A 24,882-nucleotide genomic window follows, 5' to 3' on the forward strand; every position below is an offset into this window, starting at 1 on the left:
ATCTTGATTAGAAATATATTTCTGCGGCACTTTAGGTCAATTTGTACACAAGCGACAAGACTTTTGTCAGGGACTGTATATATATATTCATTTTCATGGTTGCTGTTGTGATGGGATGTCCAATTCTTTTCTGGGAACTGGTTCTTTTGGGCAGTTTGTTTCAATAAACCAATTAATTAGTTTATGTAATCATGCAATGACGTCGTGTGAATGCAGTTCTATTATTAAGAACCTAATAATGATTTAAAATGTGTGTGCTTTACATGTCTAAAGCATATAAAGAGAATCAATTAATCTTAATCAAATCACCTTTTTACATAACCCATGAGAAACAATAAAAAGACATACATTTTGCACCCTCATTCAATTTAACTGCTTGTTCACAAATATGCCTGCATCACCAGTTCATTTGTTCTTCGCAGACACGTCCGAGTCCGAACTGTTGCAACCATTACTCTTGAGTCGAGAGAAAATTGTTTTAGAGTACTCTTTTTACCTCGAGAACTACTGCCGTCGGATCAGTTATATTTTCAATTTGTTGCATAAAGCTTTTAAACAAGTGACATAAAAAATATTCTTGTCCTCTTTTGTTAAGTGACGTGCCGACAAGCGTAACCCTGAAAATGAAATGACCTCATGCTTAAATGAAACACAAATAGTGCTAAAAATGAATGCAAACAAAATCTGAAATTAAATAAAAGCTATTATATATATATATATATATTTTTGTGGTTTAATGACAATGTTTAACAATTTAATAATGTATTTAAGGTGAGATATTAAAGGCAAAAAAATTGTTTGGGTTAGTTTTTAGATTTTGGACTATTTTGCTTTTCTTGAAGTGTTTTTTCAAACTAGTGTTAAGAAAACATTCAACATACACTTAAGTGTTGCTTTTATTGCCATTTATCTATTTTCGTATATGTAGATTACATGCCAATATAATATACAATATATCTTTAAAGGCTGTTTTCTCAAAATGAGTTCTAGCTCTATCCAATGTTCCGATTTTTGTTCTTGAAATGTATGCAAATTAGTGCATATTTATTTAATCAATGCCTCATTTGCATATTAAAATTAAACTTTTCAGAAAACTCAGTGTTATCAGTCAACTCTGGAATTGTGGGGGTATTAGTCGCCTGTGGTGACTTGCCTTAATAATTTATTTAAATATTTCAACAGTTATTTAATGGTTTATTTTTGTGTAATTTGGCCCTCCTTTTTCAAATATTGAAAAAAAATATTCTAAACAATTTACATATAAATTTAGAATCCTATTCGAATTATCTTAAACTATGCCTATGTATGTATGTATCAAAAAGAACTGTGGTTACTGTGGTGTCTTTTTTCAGAGCTTTATAATGTGAAGATGTTTTTGAATATGTTTTTATTTGGTTGCTTTATTTTGGCCATTAGAGGAAGTAGTATTCAAAGCTGCTAAGATGTGATTGATCTGTTGCTGTCACTCTGGGGTCTTCTAGGCGACCTCCTGCCTGCGGATGGTGTTCTTATCCAAGGGAACGACCTCAAGATCGATGAGAGCTCCCTCACCGGAGAGTCTGATCACGTACGCAAATCCATCGACAAGGATCCCATGCTGCTGTCAGGTAGGGAGTGAAGGTTATGTAAGTGAACATATGTTTGTGTGGGGTTGTGTGGACTGGGTCAGCCATATGGCCGAGGAATGTTTGTGTGTTTTTACATAAATAGTTCTGTTTATTCAGAACCATCCAAATACTAAAAGAATATTCATCATCTGTTCAAGAATCCAGATGATTTAGGATGCAAACCGATCATTGGAGCAGACTATTGGTTAAAAATTCAAAAGGTTGCGGGTTTCAAGATGCAAAAAGTGTTTTGTTTGTTTGAGCAGGACCCTTAATCCCACAAGACCTTTCCTTACATGGCCACATTACAAGTGTACAGTATATTATTGTGAGTCTTCATTGTGTTCACAAAATCACCTATATCTGTTAATTTAGGATGACACTGTTATCCGAATTGAACCAGTTTGCTTTTTGGTGGGGGTGGGGACTTTACAGAGTATTTTGCCAATACTTTAACACTCAGGTTTTACAGCTCTTGGGTTAAATCTCATTGACTGGTTTAATGAGATAATGTCCCCAAGGTCTGATAAACAGGTTAATCAGCTTCCTCCCATCTCTGTTTCCTGGAGAAGGGCTGAGATTTGTGTTCGGCCCTCCAGAGACCTGCTTTCTAATGATCACAGCTCACCAGAGAAGCATCTGTTTCTCTGCTTGGCCACACAGGCACACAGCGCTACCCCACGACCTCAACCTCAACATAATCAAGTGCGAAAGAAAAATGGAAAACAGAATCTATGGAAACATTACATGCTTCTAGGCCTTTATGTGAAAAATGCATCTGTAACCTGATTAGAATGGGCTAAATTGACGTTAATGAAGAATAATGAATACAATTTTTCCCCCAAATATCATTAACTCCCTTGAGTGTCCACTTCAGAATCAATTGGTTAACTATTTTGTCACTAAATATTTAAGTGAAACTGTGAATTAAAGAATGTACACTATACCGTTCAAATGTTTTTGAAGAAAATAATACTTTTAATCAGCAAGGAAAGTGACAGTAAAGCCTTTTATTATGTTACAAAAGAATGATGCTGAAAATTCAGATTTGCCATCATAGGAATAAACTGCATTTAAAAATAGGAAGCAAGTTCTGACCTTTTGTACAAAGGTGTCATATGATCAACGTTACAAATTTTCTTTGATTAAATTATAACTGTTCCCAATCATTTTCTGTTTATTTAGAAGGGGAAAAACGGATTATTATTTAGTGTGCATATTTGAAATAATCTCATACTTTTATTACCCTACTGTACAGTTTATTATATATTATAATAAATAGAAGTATTGGTACTGGGTAGGTCCCAGCCTGTCAGTTCTTGAAGTTATTAAGGAGGTGTTTTGATGGCATGAGGTGTTTTAAAACTGCTTTGATTTATACATTTAGAATTGAATCACTTATGTAAACTAAGATTTTCATGTTAGCCCAGTAATTATCTCTTGCTACAAATTTCTGAACTTTAAAATGATTAGTTTCCATGGAACTGTCTTGTTTTATTGACAAGCTTTTTCTGTCGTTTATCAGCTTGTGTAATTAATCAGTAAGGAGCGCATATTATTTTCTCAGTCATTATGGGAGAGCGGTCTATTCTCAGCATGTATATTTGAAGGCTTCTGTTGTGAAGGAAATGCACGCTGCAAAAAAATATTGTCTTAATCAGTAATTTTGTTTTGTTTATCCCTGTGAAACATATCATCTTTCATTGGCAATAGTCATAAACATCACTAAAGTGTGTTCAATGTAATTCTTAAAACAACAAAAAACAATGGAGTAGTATAAACGCTCCTCAGGTAGTTATATTTTTTACTAGAAAACAAGACAAATACTGGTAAAGAAAGAAAGAATTACTGTGCACTGAATCAGGGAACAAGAAGCTATCTGGCTCAGTTTAATTGTATTACACTCTAAGAGGAAAGGCCATTTACATTTACATTTAATCATTTAGCAGACGCTTTTATCCAAAGCGACTTACAAAAAAGGGGAGAGTAATAGAAGCAACGGAACAGACAAGGCCAAAAACCTGTAAGAGCTGTAAGAAATCTCAATTAATTAGCACAATACACCATTTTTTTTTTTTTTTTTAAAGACAGACATCTACAACAAAAACTCACGTCCGCACAGTGCCGAACACTGGATTTTGATAGCTAAGATAGCTACAACCCATTAGGACTAAGGCTGTTGCCCCAGCTGTTGTCGTTAATGCAGATTCAGTGGCCCAATGGGTTGGTTTTGTATTCTAGCTAAACGCGCAGCAATAGCCATCTACAACAAAAACTCACGTACGCAATATACAGAACACTGGATTCTGATAGTTATGATTACTATGTAACATACCCGCCTGAAGGCGCAAATCCGGATGAGAGACGTAGATATGATCCCGGAGTGTACGCTTTTGGTCGTTGCTGTGGTGATCAGTAAGTGCTATTCTGTATTGGTCAAGTGCAAATGGAAAAGATGTGTCTTAAGATGTTTTTTAAGAATGGCTACAGACTCGGCAGCACGAATTGAGATCGGCAGGTCATTCCACCAGGTAGGAACGGTCCAGGAAAATGTCCGTGAGAGCGATTTCATGCCTCTTTGGGATGGAACCACGAGGCGCCGCTCGTTCGCAGAACGCAAGCTTCTGGAGGGTGTGTAAGTCTGAGCAAGTGAATTTAGGTATATTGGTGCCGAGCCAGAGGTTGTTTTGTAGGCGATAACTAGTGCCTTGAATTTGATGCGAGCAGCCATTGGCAACCAGTGCAGTTTGATGAAGAGAGGCGTAACATGCGCTCTCTTCGGCTCATTAAAGACCACTCTCGCCGCTGCATTCTGGATCAGCTGCAAGGGTTTGATAGTGCATGCTGGAAGCCCAGCCAGAAGAGCATTACAATAATCCAGTCTGGAGAGAACAAGAGCTTGAACCAGGAGTTGTGCAGCCTGTTCTGATAGGAAGGGTCTAATCTTTCTAATGTTGTATAAAGCAAATCTGCAGGACCGGGCTGTTGCAGTAATGTGGTCAGTGAAGTTTAACTGGTCATCAATCACAACTCCAAGGTTTCTTGCTGTCCTTGATGGAGTTATGGTCGATGAACCAAGCTGAATGGAGAAATTTTGATGAAGTGCTGGGTTGGTTGAGAAGACAAGTAATTCTGTCTTTGCAAGATTGAGTTTAAGATGATGCTCTTTCATCCAGTCAGAAATGTCTGTCAGACAGGCAGCGATACGAACACTGACTGTAGGATCATCTGGTTGAAATGAGAAGTAGAGTTGAGTGTCATCCGCATAGCAGTGATAGGAGAAGCCGTGTTTCTGAATGACAGAACCTAATGATGACATGTAGATGGAGAAGAGAAGTGGTCCAAGGACTGAGCCCTGGGGAACCCCAGTAGACAGATTATAAGACTTAGACACTTCACCTCTCCATGACACCCTGTATGACCTACCAGAGAGGTAAGACCTGAACCACTGGAGAGCAGATCCTGAGATCCCCGTCCTCTTAAGTGTTGACAGGAGGATCTGGTGGTTAACTGTGTCAAAAGCAGCAGACAGATCCAGCAGAATAAGCACTGAGGATTTGGAAGCTGCTTTTGCCAGTCTCAGTGCCTCAGTTACCGAGAGCAAGGCCGTCTCAGTCGAATGGCCGCTTTTGAAGCCGGATTGGTTGTTGTCTAGGAGGTTGTCCCTTTCAAGAAACATAGAGAGTTGATTGAACACAACTCGCTCAAGGGTCTTTGCAATGAAAGGCAGAAGGGATACCGGTCGGTAGTTTTCTAAAAGTGCTGGATTCAGAGAGGGTTTCTTAAGCAGTGGGGTTACCCGAGCCTGCTTAAATGCTGTGGGAAAGGTTCCCGTGTGAAGAGAAGTGTTGACAATGTGAGTGAGTGCAGGAGTGATTGAAGAAGAAATAGCCTGAAGGAGGTGAGTGGGAATAGGATCAAGTGGACAGGTAGTAGGGTGATTGGAAAGGATGAGTTTAGAAATATCTGCCTCGGAGAGTGGAGAGAAGGATGGAAGCGTGTTCGTGTTAGTTGTTGAGATGTGCGTGTCAGTTAGTGATGACGAGAACTGTTTGCTAATGAGAGCTGTTTTGTTGGTGAAAAATGATGCAAAGTCATCAGCTGTAAGAGTTGATGAAGGAGGGGGAGGAGGTGGACAAAGGAGAGAGGAGAATGTTTTAAAGAGTTGGCGAGAGTCAGAGCAATTGTTGATTTTGTTGTGGTAGTATGTTGTTTTAGCAGTGGAGACATTTGTAGAGAAAGAAGAGAGAAGAGACTGATAAAAGGCAAGGTCAGTATTGTTTTTAGATTTATGCCATTTCCTCTCTGCCGCCCTGAGTCCAGAGCGATGTTCACGGAGAACTTCAGACAGCCAGGGGGCAGATGGGGTGGGGCGGGCTGGTCTGGATGAAAGGGGGCAAAAACTGTCTAAGGAGGATGTTAGAGTGGAGCAAAGAGTGTCAGTAGCACTGTTAGTGTCCAGTGCTGAGAACTGAGCAGGTGGAGGGAGTGAAGAAGAAACCATAGTCGATAGGCGAGAGGGAGAGAGTGAGCGTAGATTACGCCGAAAGGTAATCTGTGTAGGAGTATGTTTTGTATCAGGAGTCAGTATGAGGTTAAGAGTGATGAGAAAGTGGTCTGAGGTGTGTAATGGAGTAACTAAAGTGTTGTCTGTGGAGCAGTTGCGTGTGTAGACCAGGTCTAATTGGTTACCTGATCTGTGAGTAGCCGTAGTAGATACTAACTTAAGGTCAAATGAAGTCAGTAGAGTGCTGAAGTCTGCAGCTAGGTGTTTATCAAGATGGATGTTGAAGTCGCCAAGCAGAATCAGTGGAGTGCCATCCTCAGGGAAGCTAGAAAGTAACACATCCAACTCCTCCACAAAGTCACCGAGGTGACCTGGAGGACGATAGACCACTACCACATGGATTTTAACAGGGTGAGTAATAGTGATTGAGTGCGATTCAAATGAATTGGCCGGTAGAGACGGTAATGGATCAAATTTCCAATCATTTGAGATAAGCAAACCAGTACCCCCACCCCTCCCAATAGGCCGAGGAGTGTGTGAAAAAGTATAATTGCTTGAGAGTGCTGCAGGAGTGGCAGTGTCCTCTGGTTTGATCCAGGTCTCAGTTAGGGCCATGAGGCTAAGCTGAGAATGAGTCCCAATAGATGAAATAAAGTCTGCTTTGTTTACAGCCGACTGGCAATTCCAGAGACCAATTGGAATAAAGAGTAAAGTAGCAGAGGATGTTAGGATATAGCGCAAATTATTAGGATTACGGCGTCTCGTGCGTACGGAGCGTGATTTACGAGTGCTAGTAGTTATAGTTGAGATTTGAAAGCACATGGTGAAAAGGCCAGATAGGAATTAGAGCCGAACACAAATAATGAAAAGGAAGATGATACTCAAGTGCCTTGCCGGGGTCCTTGCTCGGGAGGAGTTGCACAGGGAAGAGTTGAAGTCTTTACACTCGTCGGTCTTCACACAAGGAGGGCTTCACACTGCCGCTTCCCCTGCCGCGGACTATCACGCTATTTATACTCACTTGAGTATCGTTATTGAAAGCAGCTGGGAACGCCCCCAACAAACTCGCTTCCAATGTGGCAATGACCAAACAAATGCTAACTCAACAAATGCTAACTCCCACACACACCCAGAGAATATACCAAAACTAATAATACACACCTCAGCACTACACAGACACACTTATCCAACAACAAATGAACAAACAATCAAATGAGAAAAGTTACAAACACTTACAGAGTAGTTGTCTATCAGTCAATTGAATTGCTTCTCTCTAGCCAAAATGTTTCAAACACACAAGGCTTTTAATACCTCGCTGGCCACGCCCCCAACAAACTCGCTTCCAATGTGGCAATGACCAAACAAATGCTAACTCAACAAATGCTAACTCCCACACACACCCAGAGAATATACCAAAACTAATAATACACACCTCAGCACTACACAGACACACTTATCCAACAACAAATGAACAAACAATCAAATGAGAAAAGTTACAAACACTTACAGAGTAGTTGTCTATCAGTCAATTGAATTGCTTCTCTCTAGCCAAAATGTTTCAAACACACAAGGCTTTTAATACCTCGCTGGCCACGCCCCCAACAAACTCGCTTCCAATGTGGCAATGACCAAACAAATGCTAACTCAACAAATGCTAACTCCCACACACACCCACAGAATATACCAAAACTAATAATACACACCTCAGCACTACACAGACACACTTATCCAACAACAAATGAACAAACAATCAAATGAGAAAAGTTACAAACACTTACAGAGTAGTTGTCTATCAGTCAATTGAATTGCTTCTCTCTAGCCAAAATGTTTCAAACACACAAGGCTTTTAATACCTCGCTGGCCACGCCCCCAACAAACTCGCTTCCAATGTGGCAATGACCAAACAAATGCTAACTCAACAAATGCTAACTCCCACACACACCCACAGAATATACCAAAACTAATAATACACACCTCAGCACTACACAGACACACTTATCCAACAACAAATGAACAAACAATCAAATGAGAAAAGTTACAAACACTTACAGAGTAGTTGTCTATCAGTCAATTGAATTGCTTCTCTCTAGCCAAAATGTTTCAAACACACAAGGCTTTTAATACCTCGCTGGCCACGCCCCCAACAAACTCGGGCCATGGAAGAGACTTCAGCCTTAATTTTGATCCTTTCTTGAGACAAGTGCAGGGGCTAGTGTGAGCACAACAAACAACCACAATACATTACAAGGTTATCCGGGAGTCATATACAATGAATAAACATTAAGGCTTATATTTCCCCTTACTATAAGATTACAAATACCAAGTAAATCCCTATAGATTAAGCAATTGTTCTACGACAGTGTTTTTTTAAAGTTGGATTGAATTTAAAGATTTTTATGATGCTTTTAAATCCCTAAAATCCTTGTACAATGACAATAATTGATTATTTTAGATTAAACGTGTAGCAGATGTAGGCCAGTAAGAGCTGTGTTTAAAGGGTTAGTTCACCCCAAAAATGAAATGTATGTCATTAATGACCCTAATGTCGTTCCACACCCGTAAGACCTTCAGAACACAGTTTAAGATATTTTATATTTAGTCAGAGAGCTTTTCAAAAAAAAAAAAAAAACTTTTTCCTTCAAGAAAGTGTATGCTATACTGTCCTTCCCCAGCAAGCTAATAAAAACATAATCAAAGTAGTCCATATGTGACGTCAGCTGGTTAATTAGAATCTCTTGAAGCATCGAAAATACATTGTTGTCCAAAAATCACAAAAACTACGACTTTATTCAGCATTCAGGGTCTTCTCTTCCTGATTTGTTTTCAATCCTCAAATAAAGATTCAAACGGTTATGAATCAGCGGATTGATTTATTCGGATTGCGTATCAAACTGCCAAACTGCTGAAATCACATAACATTGGCGATCCGAATCATGAATCAATATGCTATTATGACGCATACTCATACAATCAATACGCATACAAGTTCTCCATTTAGGATTAGAACGAATTCAACCCAAGCGCCTTTTGGTGACGTGAATTACGTTACTGTACTGTCCTCACCTGTCCATTATCGTATATAGCCCTCGTATATACAATTTGATTGGTCCAAACAGCTCTAGTTCGAACATAGTTGCTCCACAACGGATCAAGTCCAGACCAAACTTCCCAACCTCAAATGTTGTTGGTGGGGCTAAGTTCGGCTGGCATGACCCGCCTTCTCTGTAAGGTTTCTCCAGCACTGGAAAGCTTCCCCGATGTTAATGTGGGTCTTACCTCTTGCCTGATCGTAACTCTTCTTTTTAAAGTTATATTCCCCTTTTCCTTGTTTCTATTTCCACTGCCATCTTTCTCTTTTTAATAGCCATTCTTCTAATGTCTGTCTTGTGCACTAAGCTCTCTTTCCTCCTCATGAGTGTATATGCCGCTTACTGCTGATTGGCTACAAGTATGTTTTAGTGCTTGGTTCAGATCCACTTTTCAGCAGCGTTTTTCAAACTGCACCTTTAAAATTAAAATTCAAGTCTTTTAGTCACAAGCTAACTTTTTTGAGTCACAAGATGGCCCCAATAAGCTATTTTAATTTATGTTGGTATGAAAATTGAGAGATTGCAGACTGTGCAGTGATACGAGAGACTTGAACATGTGTAGTACTTGTAACTGGTGTCTGATGAGCTTTTTAAGGGAAGAGCAATACAAATATATTTACTGTAAAAAGTTTTCTCTGTGTCCCTCAACTTTCAGGCACTCATGTAATGGAGGGGTCAGGGAAAATGGTGGTGACCGCTGTTGGTGTCAACTCTCAAACGGGAATCATCTTCACCCTCCTGGGGGCCGGAGAGATGGAGGAAGAGAAGAAAGACTGCAAGAAAGGTTTGCGTCGGACAGTTCTTTAAAAATATTTTACATATGATTAAAAACTGAGCATTGATAAGAAATGACATAATAAAAGAAAAATAATTTAGCTTGAATACCCGCATAGAATGATCCAGATACAAAATATCTAATGTTCTGGGTCAGTTCTATTTCGATGCTGCACTGAAATGCTCAGAAATGTTGCTCACTCATTTGAGTTGATTTTTCATTGTTTTTGTTCAGCATTTAGGTTTTTATTTTATGTCTTTACATACCACCTTCGTTTTTGTCCTATCCAACAATTCTATCAGAGGTCAATAGTAATTCATCCATGCAGTTCCCCAGTGTTGAAGCCAAAGAACACAACATCATAAATGGTAGGTGACATTCATAATAGAGAGATGACTCATAAACAGACATCCTGGTTTTAACTCTCCATATCTGTCAATCAGTGTATGTGAGTGGAGTGGAGCGGCAAGAATTTTCGCTCCGCGCTCAAAGCATTTCATAATCACTCTGCTCCAGCTCCGCTCCGGGTTTATCACTTTCCGCTCCTCGCTCCCTCCCCGCTCCCTCCTCACTTAAACCTCGCTCCGTGTTCGCTCCATGGAAAAATGGTGCCTTATTAACGCTCCACTGTACATTTTCATTATTTTCTTTGTTTTAAATATCACAAACCTCTGTGCAGATTAAAAGATGCATTCAGTGTAAAATAAATACACAATACTAGGTGGAAAACATCAACGTTCTTTATTGGAACAGTAATATTAAGCTAATAAATAATAGTAAGCTAGTAAATTAGGCTATCAGTTGCTCACTTTTGAACAAATTTTAAATAAAACAAAATGCTGGATGAGGCTAAATTAGCCTACATCAATGAGCAAACGAAAAACATTAATTAAAAAATAATAAATCACCAAACTAAAATAAGTTAAATTTCCAACAGAAAAAAAAAAAAAAAAAAAAAAAAAAATATATATATATATATATATATATATATATATATATATATATATATATATATATATATATATATATATATATATATATATATATATATATATATATAAATAATAGGCTATTGTATACTTAGGCATTAACATTCAGAACTGTAATTAGCCTATCTGAACAGCAAAAATGTTAGTTGGTTGGTTGAATTTGTAATCATCAAAACTATATATCCAATGCTGCGTTCACTTTCAGAAAAACAAGCTTTTGTAGAGTGGCAGGTGTCAAGCACATGCGATTCGTGCTGGACATCAGGCCAGCAATAGAAAACACCCTTTCTGCGCTGGCTGAGCCGCTGGGGATGCTAAATATTCGTCTTGCCATTTGTGAAAGTTGGGGCAGAATAATGGAGTTGTCCTTCCAGAAGCTAAGGATGTCAACATCGGGGTTCACTCTTGGCATTGCGAGGTATCGTTCGACTTCTCCTTTTACGTCTAGTGCTGCAGATGAATGTGTCGCAGTTGCGTATGATTGAAACATTGACTTGACTTTCTTTGCGCTTGTTGGCTCAGGGTCAGCGCCGACGAGGGAAGGGGCCGGGGGTGCTACTTTATTCATACTGCAGAGAAGTTGTGTTTGATGAACTAATAACTCCCGGATCTCAATCTGTTTGCCTTGAACCTATAACAAGAACAATACAATTACGTTATTGTACCCTTTACATTTTTTAAAATTATATTATTATTAAATTATAACATTATTATTATTATTATTATATTTTATGTTTCAAAATAATTAATGTATTGTACTATTTTTGTAATTTTTTTTTACCATTGTTACTTAACTTTTAGGCTACTATAATAAAACCATGGTTAATTTCCAAATGTGGCTTTAGTGAATTACTTGCCTTTTCATCTCTTGCAATCCACTCGTTCTTAAAGCGTGGGTCTAGCAATGCAGCCAGAATAACATGGGTGTCATCATAAAACCTTTTATAACGAGTCGAAAAGTTCTCAGCTAGAGTTTCTGCGAATGCAGCTATTTCCAGTGGACTGGAGACACTAGCCATCATTTTGCGTATTTCTGCAACTGCTGGCAGGATCATCCCCAGGTTTCCCAGTTCCTTTTGCAAACTATCTGTTAGTTCGGCAAATGGTGTGAGTACTCTCACTAAGCCTTGAAGCATGAGAACATCATTGCATGAGATTTTCCCATCCTCTGTGATCGACGTCATCCTGTTTTGCCACAGCGCGTCCTTTTCAAATATTTTGAGCACCGACTCGATCATCCGCAACTGACTATTCCATCTGGTTGCGCATGCAGTTGTGGGACGAACACCTAATTTGTCAGTTTCCTCTGTGTTCAGTGTGCTTTTTCTGACTGTTTTTACTATTTTTCCAACCTTGCTGATTATAGAATTTACTGCACTATGCTTCGCAATCGCATCTTTAATAGCCAGTTGGAGTAAGTGAATCGGGCATCGCAGATGAAGATTTGCTTCTGTAACATAGTGCTCTACCATCATGTTTAACTGGATGGCCAGCTGGTCTGCATGAAGCTGCAGGAGTGCATCATCTGGAACATCACCCTCCTCAACAGCTGTCTCCCCGTCCCCGACATCTTGGTCCAGCAGATCCCCAAATTCATTGAAACCCGGCAAATTGAATGCTTTCACCATATTGCTGGCACTATCAGTAACCACTCTGATCACACCACGTTGTACATTCCAGCGTCTCAGAACCTCCTCATATTTTTCATAAATGTGCTTCGCTGTGTGGTGTCCCTGGATGTGTTCACAGCTCAGCAGAACAGTGTGGCCTTGAAAGTTTTCATCAATAAAACTGCCAACAATACCCAGAAAACTGTGACCCCGTCGGCTTGTCCAAATATCAATGGCCAATGAGAGTCCATTGCAGCGCTGTAGCAGAACGCGCAGCTTATTCTCCAACTCTAATAAAGCATGTGGCATGAGTGTGTCGCGGACCGTGCTGTAGCAAGGTGGGATGTAGCCAGGCTGTGCAGTGTTCGCAAAATAACGCATTCCTTCTCTTTCTCCTTTGGTGAGTGGCTCATAGTCCATGTAGACCATTTTAAAGAAGGCCTGGTCCAGTTCACTCTTCCTCTCTTGTGATATATTTACTTTTGTCGTTCGTTGTTGAAAGAAGCTTTTAAATCTACTGCTCTCTGCTTCTTTACATGTTTGCTGTTCTTCTTCCTCTACAAATACATTTAAATTGCACATATTATAACGCTAAAATTAATCAGTAAAAGCCACAACTTATTAACAAATTAATTAATTCAGTTGGTGTTGGTGGTTTAGGTTGTTAAAGTTTAATTCAATTTAATTCGGGACATTACAGGCGAGATAGCGATTGGATTATTAGATAGCGAATATTTAGAGACAATTCAGACACTGATAAGCTATGTATTACCAACCTTTAGATTTTCTTTCCAAATGTGAGTGGAACACCTTATCATGTTTCCTTGACACGTGCCTTTTAAGATTCCACAAGGAACCTTTTGTAGTTGTAATCACCTCCCCACACTGGCATTCTCCTTTGTCGTCTTTACCTTTTAAGATACATTTGTATTTTTGTTCACCTTCTTTAAGGTAGTATTTCAGAAAATCCATCTTTCTGTCAGTGGCGTTTAACCGTGCTTAACAACATGTGAATTTGTTCACGCTATAATGCATTTGCATTATGGGCGTTAACATGAGTTGTGCTCGTGATGGAGCGGTAGTGGAGCGCTCACGGAGCGCGTGAAAACTGTGACGCTCCGACTTTTTAAAAAAACGCTCCTAGCTCCAGGCAAAATCACGCCGCTCCACTCCTCGCTCCACTCCCACTCCGCTCCGCTCACATACCCTGCTGTCAATTATTATCCCTCCATGTTTTATGTTTTCTTTCTCATGCACTTTATTGTTCTCTCATGTCAGCTACATTGACCTCAAGCAGCGGAAACACACATTTTTTTTTTGTTTAAATGTCTCCATTACCTTTTACAGGGAAACAAGATGGGACTCTGGAGAACAATCAAAATAAAGGTGACTTTAAGACTGATGTAGAAATGAGTTCAGATAGATTTATGAGAAGTTGAAGTCATTATGCAGGCTATTTGATAAAACCTGCATAATGCACAGTATATACTGTATACTGCCTACTATTTAAGTTGTATATGAAAAGTGTAATAAAAGGCATTTCCGATTGTAGCATGCAACTGTACATTATTGTCACATTGACCAGCACTTTGAATGTAGCGAGCATCACCTGCTGTTATGGTATGTAAATTATTTTTTCATTGGTATGATTATTATTATTAACATTTTGTAAAATGTCTCGTGTCTTGTCAGTTAAATCAAATAATGATATTGTGAGCAGGATACAGTATATATACACAATAGTGTGTTGTATTGTAATGGCTCATTTCCACCATGTGGTATGGTATGGTACAGTACAGTACGATTCGGGACCGTAAACCCTGATCCGGCTTGCGTTTCCACCTCCAACAGTACCCTTATGATAAGCGTGGTGTAGCGATCAACGTCATTCTCGCACAAAGAAGAAAGCAACACGGTCAATGGAAGGGTCCCAAACAAGTGGTACGACTCAGGATTTTGGTACCATTCACAACTTCTGTCAAACGAAATGTAAATAATTGCCTACCGTACTGTTCTGTACTGAACAGTATCGCTAGGTGCAGATGAGCCATAAGTGCTATTCTAAACATTTCCAACAGTTACCTGCAATGCTGCCTGCCTGATCACTTCGTCTCCACCTACTATAGCTAAGAAACAGGATGAGGCTGTTGCCATGGAGATGCAGCCTCTGAAGAGTGCAGAAGGTGGGGAAGTGGAGGAGAAGGAGAAGAAAAAAGCCAGTGTGCCCAAGAAGGAGAAATCAGTTCTTCAGGGCAAACTCACCAAGCTGGCAGTGCAAATCGGGAAAGCAGGTGGGGAGGTCTACTGTTAGTTCTTCACTATTACATTTGCTCATGCTTAGAGTCAAGTGTCACTGAACCTCTAAATTATACGCTACCTTTGAAAAGTTTGGGGTTGGCAAGATTTGTTTTATTTTTTAAAGAAATGGATACTTTTTGTAAACAAATCCATCTTAAAAAAACAAAAAACAATTACCACCCAGAGTATAAATTAATATTTTGTTACATTAAGTATATATTCGTTACGTTGTTTACATGATAAAGACTGGTGTTATTTCAGTTGATTTACCACATTTATGTGACTTTCAGCATTCTGATGTTATACACTACCGTTCAAAAGTTGGGGTCATTATAAATGTCTTTGAAAAAAAGAAAATCTTAATGTTGCAAATTATATACATTTCTAATAAATGCTGTTCTTTTCCATTTCAATTTACCAAAGAATCCTGAAAAACATATCACAGTAAAATAAAATAAAAATATTAAAATATAAAACATTTGAAATTGTAATAATATTTCACAATATTATTTTTTATTGGATTTTGATTAAACAAATTAGTCTTGGTGAGCATAGGAGACTCTTTCAAAATCAATATATAAATCATACAGATCCAAATCTTTTTTCTCTCCTCTTTGAGGAGAAGGTGTGCTTTCGATTTTTAAGCCAACAGATGTATGATTTATTTCAGGTCTGGTGATGTCCGCCATCACTGTGATTATCCTGATGCTGTACTTCGTGATCGAAACGTTCGTCATTCAGGGACGGGTGTGGCTGACAGAGTGCACACCTATTTATGTGCAGTACTTTGTCAAATTCTTCATCATCGGAGTTACAGTTCTGGTGGTGGCTGTGCCTGAAGGTTTGCCACTGGCTGTCACCATATCACTGGCCTATTCCGTAAAGGTTAGTTATAAATGAATAGTTGGCATTTTCTGTAACATTATGTTGAAGAATGCACATTTTAACACTTTCTTTCAATGTCTTTCCACAGAAAATGATGAAGGACAATAACCTGGTGCGTCATTTGGATGCCTGCGAGACTATGGGCAATGCCACGGCTATTTGCTCAGATAAAACAGGGACCCTCACCACAAACCGGATGACAGTGGTGCAGATTTATATACTGGACCAGCACTTCCGTGACATCCCAACACCAGATCAGATTAACCCCCGCACACTGGAGCTCCTCAGCAGTGCTATTGCTGTGAACTGCGCCTACACCTCCAAAATAATAGTGAGAAGATTTGACTAAAGCTGTAAACCAAGAAAGCCCATGCATGGAAGGGATTTTAATAAGTTTTACAACCCTCATTTCATCTTTTCAATCACCATTCCTTCATATCTCTTCACCTCTTCCCCTAGGCTGCAGATAAGGAAGGTGGGCTGCCCAAACAGGTGGGTAATAAGACAGAGTGTTCTCTGCTGGCACTCGTGCTGGACCTGAAACAGGACTACCAAGCTGTGAGGGAGCAGATCCCTGAAGAGAAGCTCTATAAAGTCTACACCTTTAATTCTGTTAGAAAATCCATGAGCACAGTCATTCAGATGCCTGACGGAAGCTTCCGCTTATACAGCAAAGGAGCCTCTGAGATCCTTCTCAAAAAGTAAGTTCTGTTGTTTTTGTGTATGTGGTGCATTTGGTCTGTCCTACGTTTGTTTTTGTTAGTCACAATATTGTGTAATGTAACAATTATGGTGTAATGATAAAATGATGTTGGACTGATATATATATAATTTTTATGTTTTCATTTTTATGCTATTTTAAAGGTGCACTATGTAGTATTTTTGTAGTAAAATATCCAAAAACCATTAGGCCGGTGTTATATATTTTGTTCTGTTGAGTACTTAAAATATCCCAAATGTTTCCAACTATTTGTAAATTGTGAGAAAATTGCAATTTTAACTAAAGACCGGGACGTTTCAGCATAGCGTCTGAGGAAGTCGCCTGTCAATTGTGTCATATCTGCGCTACCCTCAGTTTCGGGTTTTATTTGGCAGGAGAGCTTTACTCTTAGCAGTGTGAACAAGTGAACGCACGGAGTAACGTCATAACATCATTTTCAACACACTTAAATGTATCTAATATGATAAACAGAGCTGCATTACCTTATAATCATAACCGGAAGAGCGGATCAGTGCAGGCGCCCGGCGAATGTGTCCTGTCCCGTCATAATAAGAGTCCTGGTGTTCGCGAGGCGGGTATTTGTTTAACAATCGCTCCAGCGGCCTTGGTCAGCTCCACAACACTCAGTCCTGCTCTGCTTCACACTACAGTAACGTTAATTTCCGCATGCATGAACGTGATTTCTGCCTGAGTCCTATTTTCCATCGGCTGTAAGGTGAAGACCACATTTCTCAAGATGCTGCGCTCAAACTTTGCGTCATCAAACTACGCATTTGTTTCGAATAGGCGCCCTCTAGTGGACGGAAAGTTGCATAGTGCACCTTTTAATGTAAAATAAATGTTTCTTGAGCAACAAATCAGCATATTAGATTCTGAAGGATCATGGGACACTGAAGAGTGGAGTAATGATGCTGAAAATTCAGCTTTGTGTTAACAGAAATAAATTACTTTTAAATGTTATATATAAAAAAAAAATGATTGTATTTTTGATCAAATAATGTAGAACACAAAAATCTTTCAAAACCATGAAAATAATACTGATCACAAAGGTAGTGGTATATTACTTTGAAAGGCATATTAGTTATAGCATATACTATATTGTTTATAGTTCTGATATTGATAATCAACATTTTGTAAAGGTTAAGCTTATTTCACTGGCCATTTGTTAAAGTTAAAACTAAGGACTATATTTCTTTAAGGCCGAATTTGTGAAAAGTGCCAAATAGAACAGAAAGAAAAAAGCCTTGATAAATAAATATTTAATTCAGAGACTATTTTAACCACACACTGCTCTCAGAATGGAGGGTATGAGTGTTCTGAGGTTTAAATTTTGTGTTCTCATGTGACATTGAGGTTGCCATTCATTTTAATATTAATCCATTTTAAACTAAGTTTTCTTTTTCTACAGACTGCAGTTTGTCTAAAAGAATGCTTAGTGTTAAAAGGAAGTAACAATTACACTTATCCTCTTTGGCTTTTGGGTAAATTTGAACAGTGTAGTCTTTGTCAAAAAATGTTAAAAGAAATTAAACTGTTCTGCCTTCATTCCAGGTGCTCGTTCATCTTAGGCCGCGACGGTGAAGTTCGTGCTTTTAAGCCACGGGACAAAGATGAGATGGTAAAGAAAGTGATCGAACCGATGGCATGCGATGGCCTTCGTACGATTTGCATCGCTTACCGGGAGCTTCCAGCTGACCCCATGCCAGACTGGGAAAACGAGACAGACATCGTCTCCAACCTTACCTGCATCACCGTGGTCGGCATTGAAGACCCTGTTCGACCAGAGGTATGCAGACCAGTTTACTGTCTTAGATTGTGTTTTCTCTGTTTGCAGTCTGCAGTATCTAAGATACTACACCTACCTTTTAACCTCTGAAAATCTTTAATCATAATGATGCTGTATATGAGAGATATTTATGACACTGATATCTGTTCAGATATCTGTTCTAATTGTAATTCTAATCAGGTCCCAGATGCCATCAAAAAGTGCCAACGAGCAGGCATCACTGTGCGTATGGTGACGGGTGACAACATAAACACTGCGCGTGCCATTGCTGCCAAGTGTGGCATCATCAGCCCTGGCGATGACTTCCTGTGTATGGAAGGGAAGGACTTCAATAGGCGAATCAGGAATGAGAAAGGAGAGGTATACTGTACTTCCAGGTTTTATAGTTATGCACAGAGCTTATACAGGAAATATTACTATAAATATTTACCTTATTATTATTCATTCTTAAAACAACTATATGCACAAAATTAAAAAATGTAATACACAACAGACAGTGAAAATTGTGTGACGATACATGTAGTTACATAAATTACTGCTCAAACATTTGTGGTCAGTAAGATTTTTTTTTCTTCAAAGAAATGAATATCAAAAGTGAAAGTAAAGACTTTAATAATATTACAAAAAGATTGACATTATTTATGAAAACAAGAAACTGTTTTCAACATTGATAACATTACTTAATGTTGCTGGAGCAGCAAATCTGCATATTAGAATGATTTCTGAAGGATCATGTGACACTGAAGACTGGAGCTGAAAATTCAGATTTGCCATCATAGGAATGAATTGCATAATAAAATAGAAAACTGTTTATTTGATTTGTAATAATAGTTTACGATATTGTTTTTACTGTATTTTTTCTCAAACAAATACATTCTGGATGCGTTGAAAAAAATTGGACAAAAAATCCTTCCATCCCCAAACTTTAGAATGGTAGTGTAGGGAATATCTAATTTTCTTTTCAATTTGTTTTTGCAGATTGAGCAAGAGCGCATTGATAAAATTTGGCCCAAGCTCAGAGTTCTTGCTCGTTCTTCCCCCACAGACAAACACACACTTGTCAAAGGTGAGTGTCCCCCTCAGTTGCGCTCATCCCTTGTACCTCTGGACATGACTATACTCCATAATGTCCTTAATGGACCTCTCTCATTATCATATGCAGGATATTGCAAAATTATATGATGACATTTATGGTGACTTGGGCAGAGAGCTTTTACCGATGTTGATGAGAATGAACAAATGTTTGGATTTGATTAAGATTTTTATTTTTATTTTGTGTGCCTTGTGTTCAGGTATCATAGACAGCACCGTTTTAGAACAAAGGCAGGTGGTTGCAGTCACCGGTGACGGCACAAATGACGGACCTGCTCTGAAGAAAGCTGATGTGGGGTTTGCAATGGTGAGAAGATCCATCCACTAAATAAATGGAAATTGTTATATGGTTTAAATTTTGAGGCTCCGTTTCTATTATGCAAAGTGTAATAATAAACCCAAATGCAGTTAAATATGAGACATTCGGTGAACCGTTTTGGATTTGAGTGAGAGTAAGGTTTATTTCTTTGATTAGTTTAAAATCCATCGTCTAAACCTCACTTCAAGGTCATTTGAAAAGTTCATATGAACTGCAGTGCATTTCATAAAAGCATTTAACCTGGGAAAATTAAGAATGGGAATATACCAAGGGCCAAACTTTCTAAACAAATTTGCATGAGTGCAATTCCAAAACAGTGGAGTGGAAAGTTCTGTGCATGATCTACTGACCACGCACAAATTAAAGAACACAAATGCAGATGGTTAATTTCCATAACGACCAATGCAATCTACCAAGAGCAGCGCAAATAAGCATCTAGTTTAAAGTTGCATTGTGTACATTTCAGCGAACTCTAGCAGTGTGGTTGCGAAATGTAACCGCCCATTGCTCACATCTCACTTTTGAACCACATATAGAAGCTATGGTGGCCAACACGTAACAAAGATGTCGTCGTCTGAGACAGCAGTGAGTAGCTAGCACTCTGTAGAGCAGTTAGGGCTACTGTAGAAACATGGCACCGCAAAATGTTGACTTCACTGTAAAGCCTAGTTCAGACTGCATGATTTTCAAACTCGTCGGGTCACTGCATGACTATCTGGGGTTTCATTCAGTCACTGCTGTGTTCACACTGCACGATGGTTTGATGACAGAGAAGTTCACACTGCATGACTGAACAAGAGGAAGAATCGCAGACAACTTTCTCTCTCTGGTGCGCAAACTACGTTTCCCAACTACACGTGCGATGCGACAAGTAAACAGCGCGAGATCACACGTGCGTCAGACCGGAGTTCTCGCGCAAGGCTTAGAATTGTTATTAAAAATGATAAACTGCACAAAGTTTGTTTCAAATTGTATGTGCGCTGATTTGTGGAGAAAAAGAAAAAAGATTATGGCGGATGAAATTGTTGGAGAAGACAGAGGGAGCCAGGATTGTGTTCTGCAAAGACAGTTTGAGGTAAATAAACAATTTTGTAAAGTGCTGCGATTCTGTCTGATCGCGTCTTTGATCATTGACACTGCGTGATTGTCACTCGCGTGCACAAGCTCCGATTTGCCTATGATCTCGGGCATTTGTCGGCGATTTCACAAAACCTGTCGGCGACTCAAAATCGGGGCAAAAATTGGGCAGTGTGAACTAGGCTTAAGGGGATCTGTGGTGTATGTAGACAGAAATGGCTCATTCTAAAGTGATAAAAACATAACGGATCATTATGTAAGGTCTTTATACACCACTGAAAACATAGTTATGTATATTATATTGCATTTCGGTCATAGATCCTCATAAATACTACACACTGCACCTTTAAGACATGTTTTTTGAGTGGTAAATAATGGTACAAACACCAGCAAATTGACTAGTGTAAACCTTAGTAAATCAGCTTTCATGATTAATTTAAATACTCTCCTCCCATACATTTTGCATCTGAAAGGAAAACCAATTAAGGCCAGCCACAAAAATAACCCGTCCAGGCCTTTTCAGCGTTAATTTATCACTGCGTGTCTTTAGTAAATCCTGAAAGTAGTTTTTCCCACCAAAAAAGGGTTTTCGCTGGTGCAAGCTATTAGTAAATCTTGCCCCTAATGTGAAAACAAAGGTGTGATTTGTATTTTTTGAAAATTCAGTATTAAAATGAAAAAAAAAAAAAAAACAGATGTATAGATGTGTGACTGCTCTCCTTCTGTTTGCATAGGGCATTGCTGGTACAGATGTGGCCAAGGAGGCCTCTGACATCATCCTGACAGACGATAACTTTTCCAGCATAGTGAAGGCTGTGATGTGGGGACGGAACGTGTATGACAGCATCTCCAAATTCTTACAGTTTCAGCTCACAGTGAATGTGGTGGCTGTCATAGTAGCCTTCACTGGTGCTTGCATTACACAGGTACATGCATATACTTATATGTGTGCACACTTCCATTTTAAAGTTTGGGGTCAGAAATATATATTTATTTATTAATGTGTTATATTCTTTGCAAATACATTTATAATGTTACAAAATATTTCTATTTCAAAGAAATACTGTTCTTTTGAACTTTCTATTCATCAAAGAATCCTGAAAAAAAAGTTTTCAATATTTATTATAATAAAGAATGGATTTTGGAGCACCAAATCAGATATAAGAATGATTTCTGAAGGATCATGTGACACTGAAGACTGGAGTAATTATGCTGAAAATTCAGCTTTGCATCACATGAATAAATTACTTATTCAGATATATTAAAATAGAAAAGTTATTTTAAATTGTGAGGATATTTCACACTATCAAATATATTCAGCCTTAGTGAGAGTATATAAAACCTGACATGTAATTTGCGATTTTATTTATTTTTGGTCTCGGTGTGTAGGATTCACCTCTTAAGGCCGTGCAGATGCTGTGGGTCAATCTGATCATGGACACGTTTGCTTCTCTGGCTCTTGCCACGGAGCCTCCCACTGAATCGCTGCTCCTGAGGAAGCCCTACGGCCGAAACAACCCCCTCATATCTAGAACCATGATGAAAAATATCCTTGGACATGCAGTCTACCAGCTCATCATCATCTTCTCTCTGCTGTTTGTAGGTACGTTCCTTTTATGCACTGGTTCTGGCAGAGAACCAGTATTTGCTGGATACATTTCTGTTTTATCTTTTAACATCTACAAGGATCGTACTCTGTTATCTGCCGTTTTTTTATTTATCAGTATTGGCTGATATTACAAATTGCATATTGTCTTTGGATATTCATTTCATCTTCCCCTGACCTTTTGTGCAGGTGAGAGGATCTTTGATATAGATAGCGGCCGTAATGCTCCCCTTCACTCTCCTCCCTCCGAACATTACACCATCATCTTTAACACATTTGTCCTAATGCAACTCTTTAATGAGATCAATGCCCGTAAGATCCACGGAGAGAGGAACGTGTTCGATGGAATCTTCTCAAACCCTATCTTCTGTTCAATCGTATTGGGGACGTTTGCAATACAGGTGAACACATTCAAATAGATATTTAACTCTAGATTCTTTTATTTAAATGTATACTCATCAATAGATCTTTATAAATTAAATGCAATGAATACAAACTACCATTCAATGGTTTAAAATGTTTTTTTTTTTAAAGTAGTCTCTTATGCTTACCAAAGCTGCTTTTATTTGATCAAAAATAAACTTTTTGTGAAACTTTCCTTTTATAATATTTAAAGAAATGTATTCCTGTGATGACAAAGCTGAATTTGCAGCATCATTACTTCAGTCTTCAGTGTCACAAGCCTTCAGAAATAATTTTAATATGCTCATTTGTTGCTCAATAAACATTTCTTAAAAATAGTTGCGCTGCTTAATATTTTTTTTTGTGGAAAACATGATAGCAAGTTCAAAGCATTATTTATTTTTTACATTGTAAATGTATTCACTTTTTTCGACCATTTTAATGTGTCCTTGTTTAATAAAAGTATTGAAGAAAAAAATGTTTTTGATTTCTTTGAATGATAGAATAGGTAGCTGAAATAAAATCTAAAGGAGTATGGTATGCTATACTTTTAAAAAAAGTTTCTAATTCTTGTTTTATAATTATGAATAATTATTTATTTTTTATTATGAATATGGCCATAATGTGTCTTCCTACATGGTTGTTTAAAATATGAAGGGTCAGTTAGGGTTAGAAGAACTGTTCCCAAACATATAACATGATAGAAACATAATAATCGCTGAAATAATGATCAAATCATAGACTCTTAAGCCTTTGCCTGTTCAAACCCAAACAGCAACTTTTTTGACCCGGCAGTGTATATATAATATACACAATGCATTTGTATTATACACACTGATGAAAGTAAACCACTCCACTCCTATATCTCTGTTTGTGATTTGTAGATTGTGATTGTGCAGTTTGGTGGGAAACCCTTTAGCTGTTCCCCCTTAAATGTGGAGCAGTGGCTTTGGTGCCTGTTTGTGGGAATGGGAGAGCTGCTCTGGGGACAGGTAAGTTCAGCAGTGACAGCTTTGCTATTCTAGATGCTCTCAAAAACAGAAAGAGTTTCAAAAATGTCAGCTTTTGTTTTACTTTAGTGTATTGTTTTTTACTAGGTGATATCATCCGTGCCAACACATCAGCTGAAGTGTCTGAAAGAAGCGGGCCACGGGCCGGCTCCAGACGAGATCATGGATGAAGATCTAGCTGAGGACGAGGATGAGATCGACCATGCCGAGAGAGAGCTGAGACGGGGACAGATCCTGTGGTTCCGAGGACTCAACCGAATTCAGACGCAGGTGACGTTCAGTCTCTGTCTTTTCCTGTCTGTTTTAATGTTGCTTTTGCATTGTTTCTGACAGGGACAGCTGTTCTCGCGTAGACACATACTGCCTTAAAATATGCCAAATGCCTTCTATGCCACATGCTCTAGTTTGTGCACTTTTTTCAAACTTTACTTTCCTCATAACTCAAACATATTTTCTTTCTTCTTTCTTCAGCCTTTATAAATTGATGAAACATTAATATTTAACAAGCTTTCTATTCTGTAAATCTCTCTCTCTCTCTCTCTCTCTCTCTCTCTCTCTCTCTCTCTCTCTCTCTCTCTCCCTCACGTCATCCTTTATTCTCTCTGCTGCTTGATCATGCTGTTTTATTCAGTCCTTTTTGCTCTTCTCCTTGCGTCTCCATGTATTATGTCAGTCCTTGGCAAATATAATTGGCTTTTTTACATTTAAAAAAATGAATGTGGATTTTATACACAATGTTTCTTCAAATATAGGCACTTTAGTTTTGCAATTACTTTCTGAACCAATTAAATGTAATTTACTCCACATCTCAAAATGTTTACATTCTGTGGTGGAAATTACATTTTAATAATTTTTGTAAAAAAAAAAAAAAAAAGGCTTTGTCTTGCAAAGTCTAATTTCATGGCTAGCCATTTATGTATCCTAAATTCATTAACCATTTTAGACATATCAGACTCTTGGTGATTCAGACTCTTGGTGAATGGTGCTTCTTTGGGCCATCACTTGCCATATGCACCATATTGGTGATCATTTTTCCGATGTAGGTTGCTAGGTCTTTCCCCAACCCTCCCTAATACATGGCTTGCCGATGGACAATTTAGCATCTCAGA

General features: G+C 38.5%; 1 protein-coding gene across 6 annotated transcripts in view; it reads left to right on the forward strand.

The window, feature by feature from the left end:
- atp2b3a (ATPase plasma membrane Ca2+ transporting 3a) overlaps window positions 1-24,882 on the forward strand; it is a 40,545-nt gene that overhangs the window by 10,309 nt on the left and 5,354 nt on the right. For 3 of the 6 annotated variants that reach the window (XM_067414195.1, XM_067414190.1, XM_067414192.1), the window contains exons 5-21: window positions 1,482-1,607; window positions 9,859-9,987; window positions 10,281-10,346; window positions 13,925-13,963; window positions 14,704-14,868; window positions 15,546-15,760; window positions 15,849-16,091; window positions 16,220-16,461; window positions 18,033-18,267; window positions 18,448-18,627; window positions 19,246-19,333; window positions 19,560-19,666; window positions 21,490-21,681; window positions 22,145-22,358; window positions 22,551-22,762; window positions 23,648-23,755; window positions 23,861-24,043. In XM_067414195.1, coding sequence (XP_067270296.1) covers window positions 1,482-1,607; window positions 9,859-9,987; window positions 10,281-10,346; window positions 13,925-13,963; window positions 14,704-14,868; window positions 15,546-15,760; window positions 15,849-16,091; window positions 16,220-16,461; window positions 18,033-18,267; window positions 18,448-18,627; window positions 19,246-19,333; window positions 19,560-19,666; window positions 21,490-21,681; window positions 22,145-22,358; window positions 22,551-22,762; window positions 23,648-23,755; window positions 23,861-24,043 — 2,744 coding nt within the window. The remainder of the gene's footprint in view (window positions 1-1,481; window positions 1,608-9,858; window positions 9,988-10,280; window positions 10,347-13,924; window positions 13,964-14,703; window positions 14,869-15,545; window positions 15,761-15,848; window positions 16,092-16,219; window positions 16,462-18,032; window positions 18,268-18,447; window positions 18,628-19,245; window positions 19,334-19,559; window positions 19,667-21,489; window positions 21,682-22,144; window positions 22,359-22,550; window positions 22,763-23,647; window positions 23,756-23,860; window positions 24,044-24,882) is intronic. The other 3 variants (XM_067414196.1, XM_067414191.1, XM_067414194.1) reach the window with 1 other exon arrangement.

This window comes from Pseudorasbora parva, chromosome 13 (genome assembly GCF_024679245.1).
Source record: "Pseudorasbora parva isolate DD20220531a chromosome 13, ASM2467924v1, whole genome shotgun sequence".
Classification (NCBI taxonomy): Eukaryota; Metazoa; Chordata; class Actinopteri; order Cypriniformes; family Gobionidae; genus Pseudorasbora; species Pseudorasbora parva.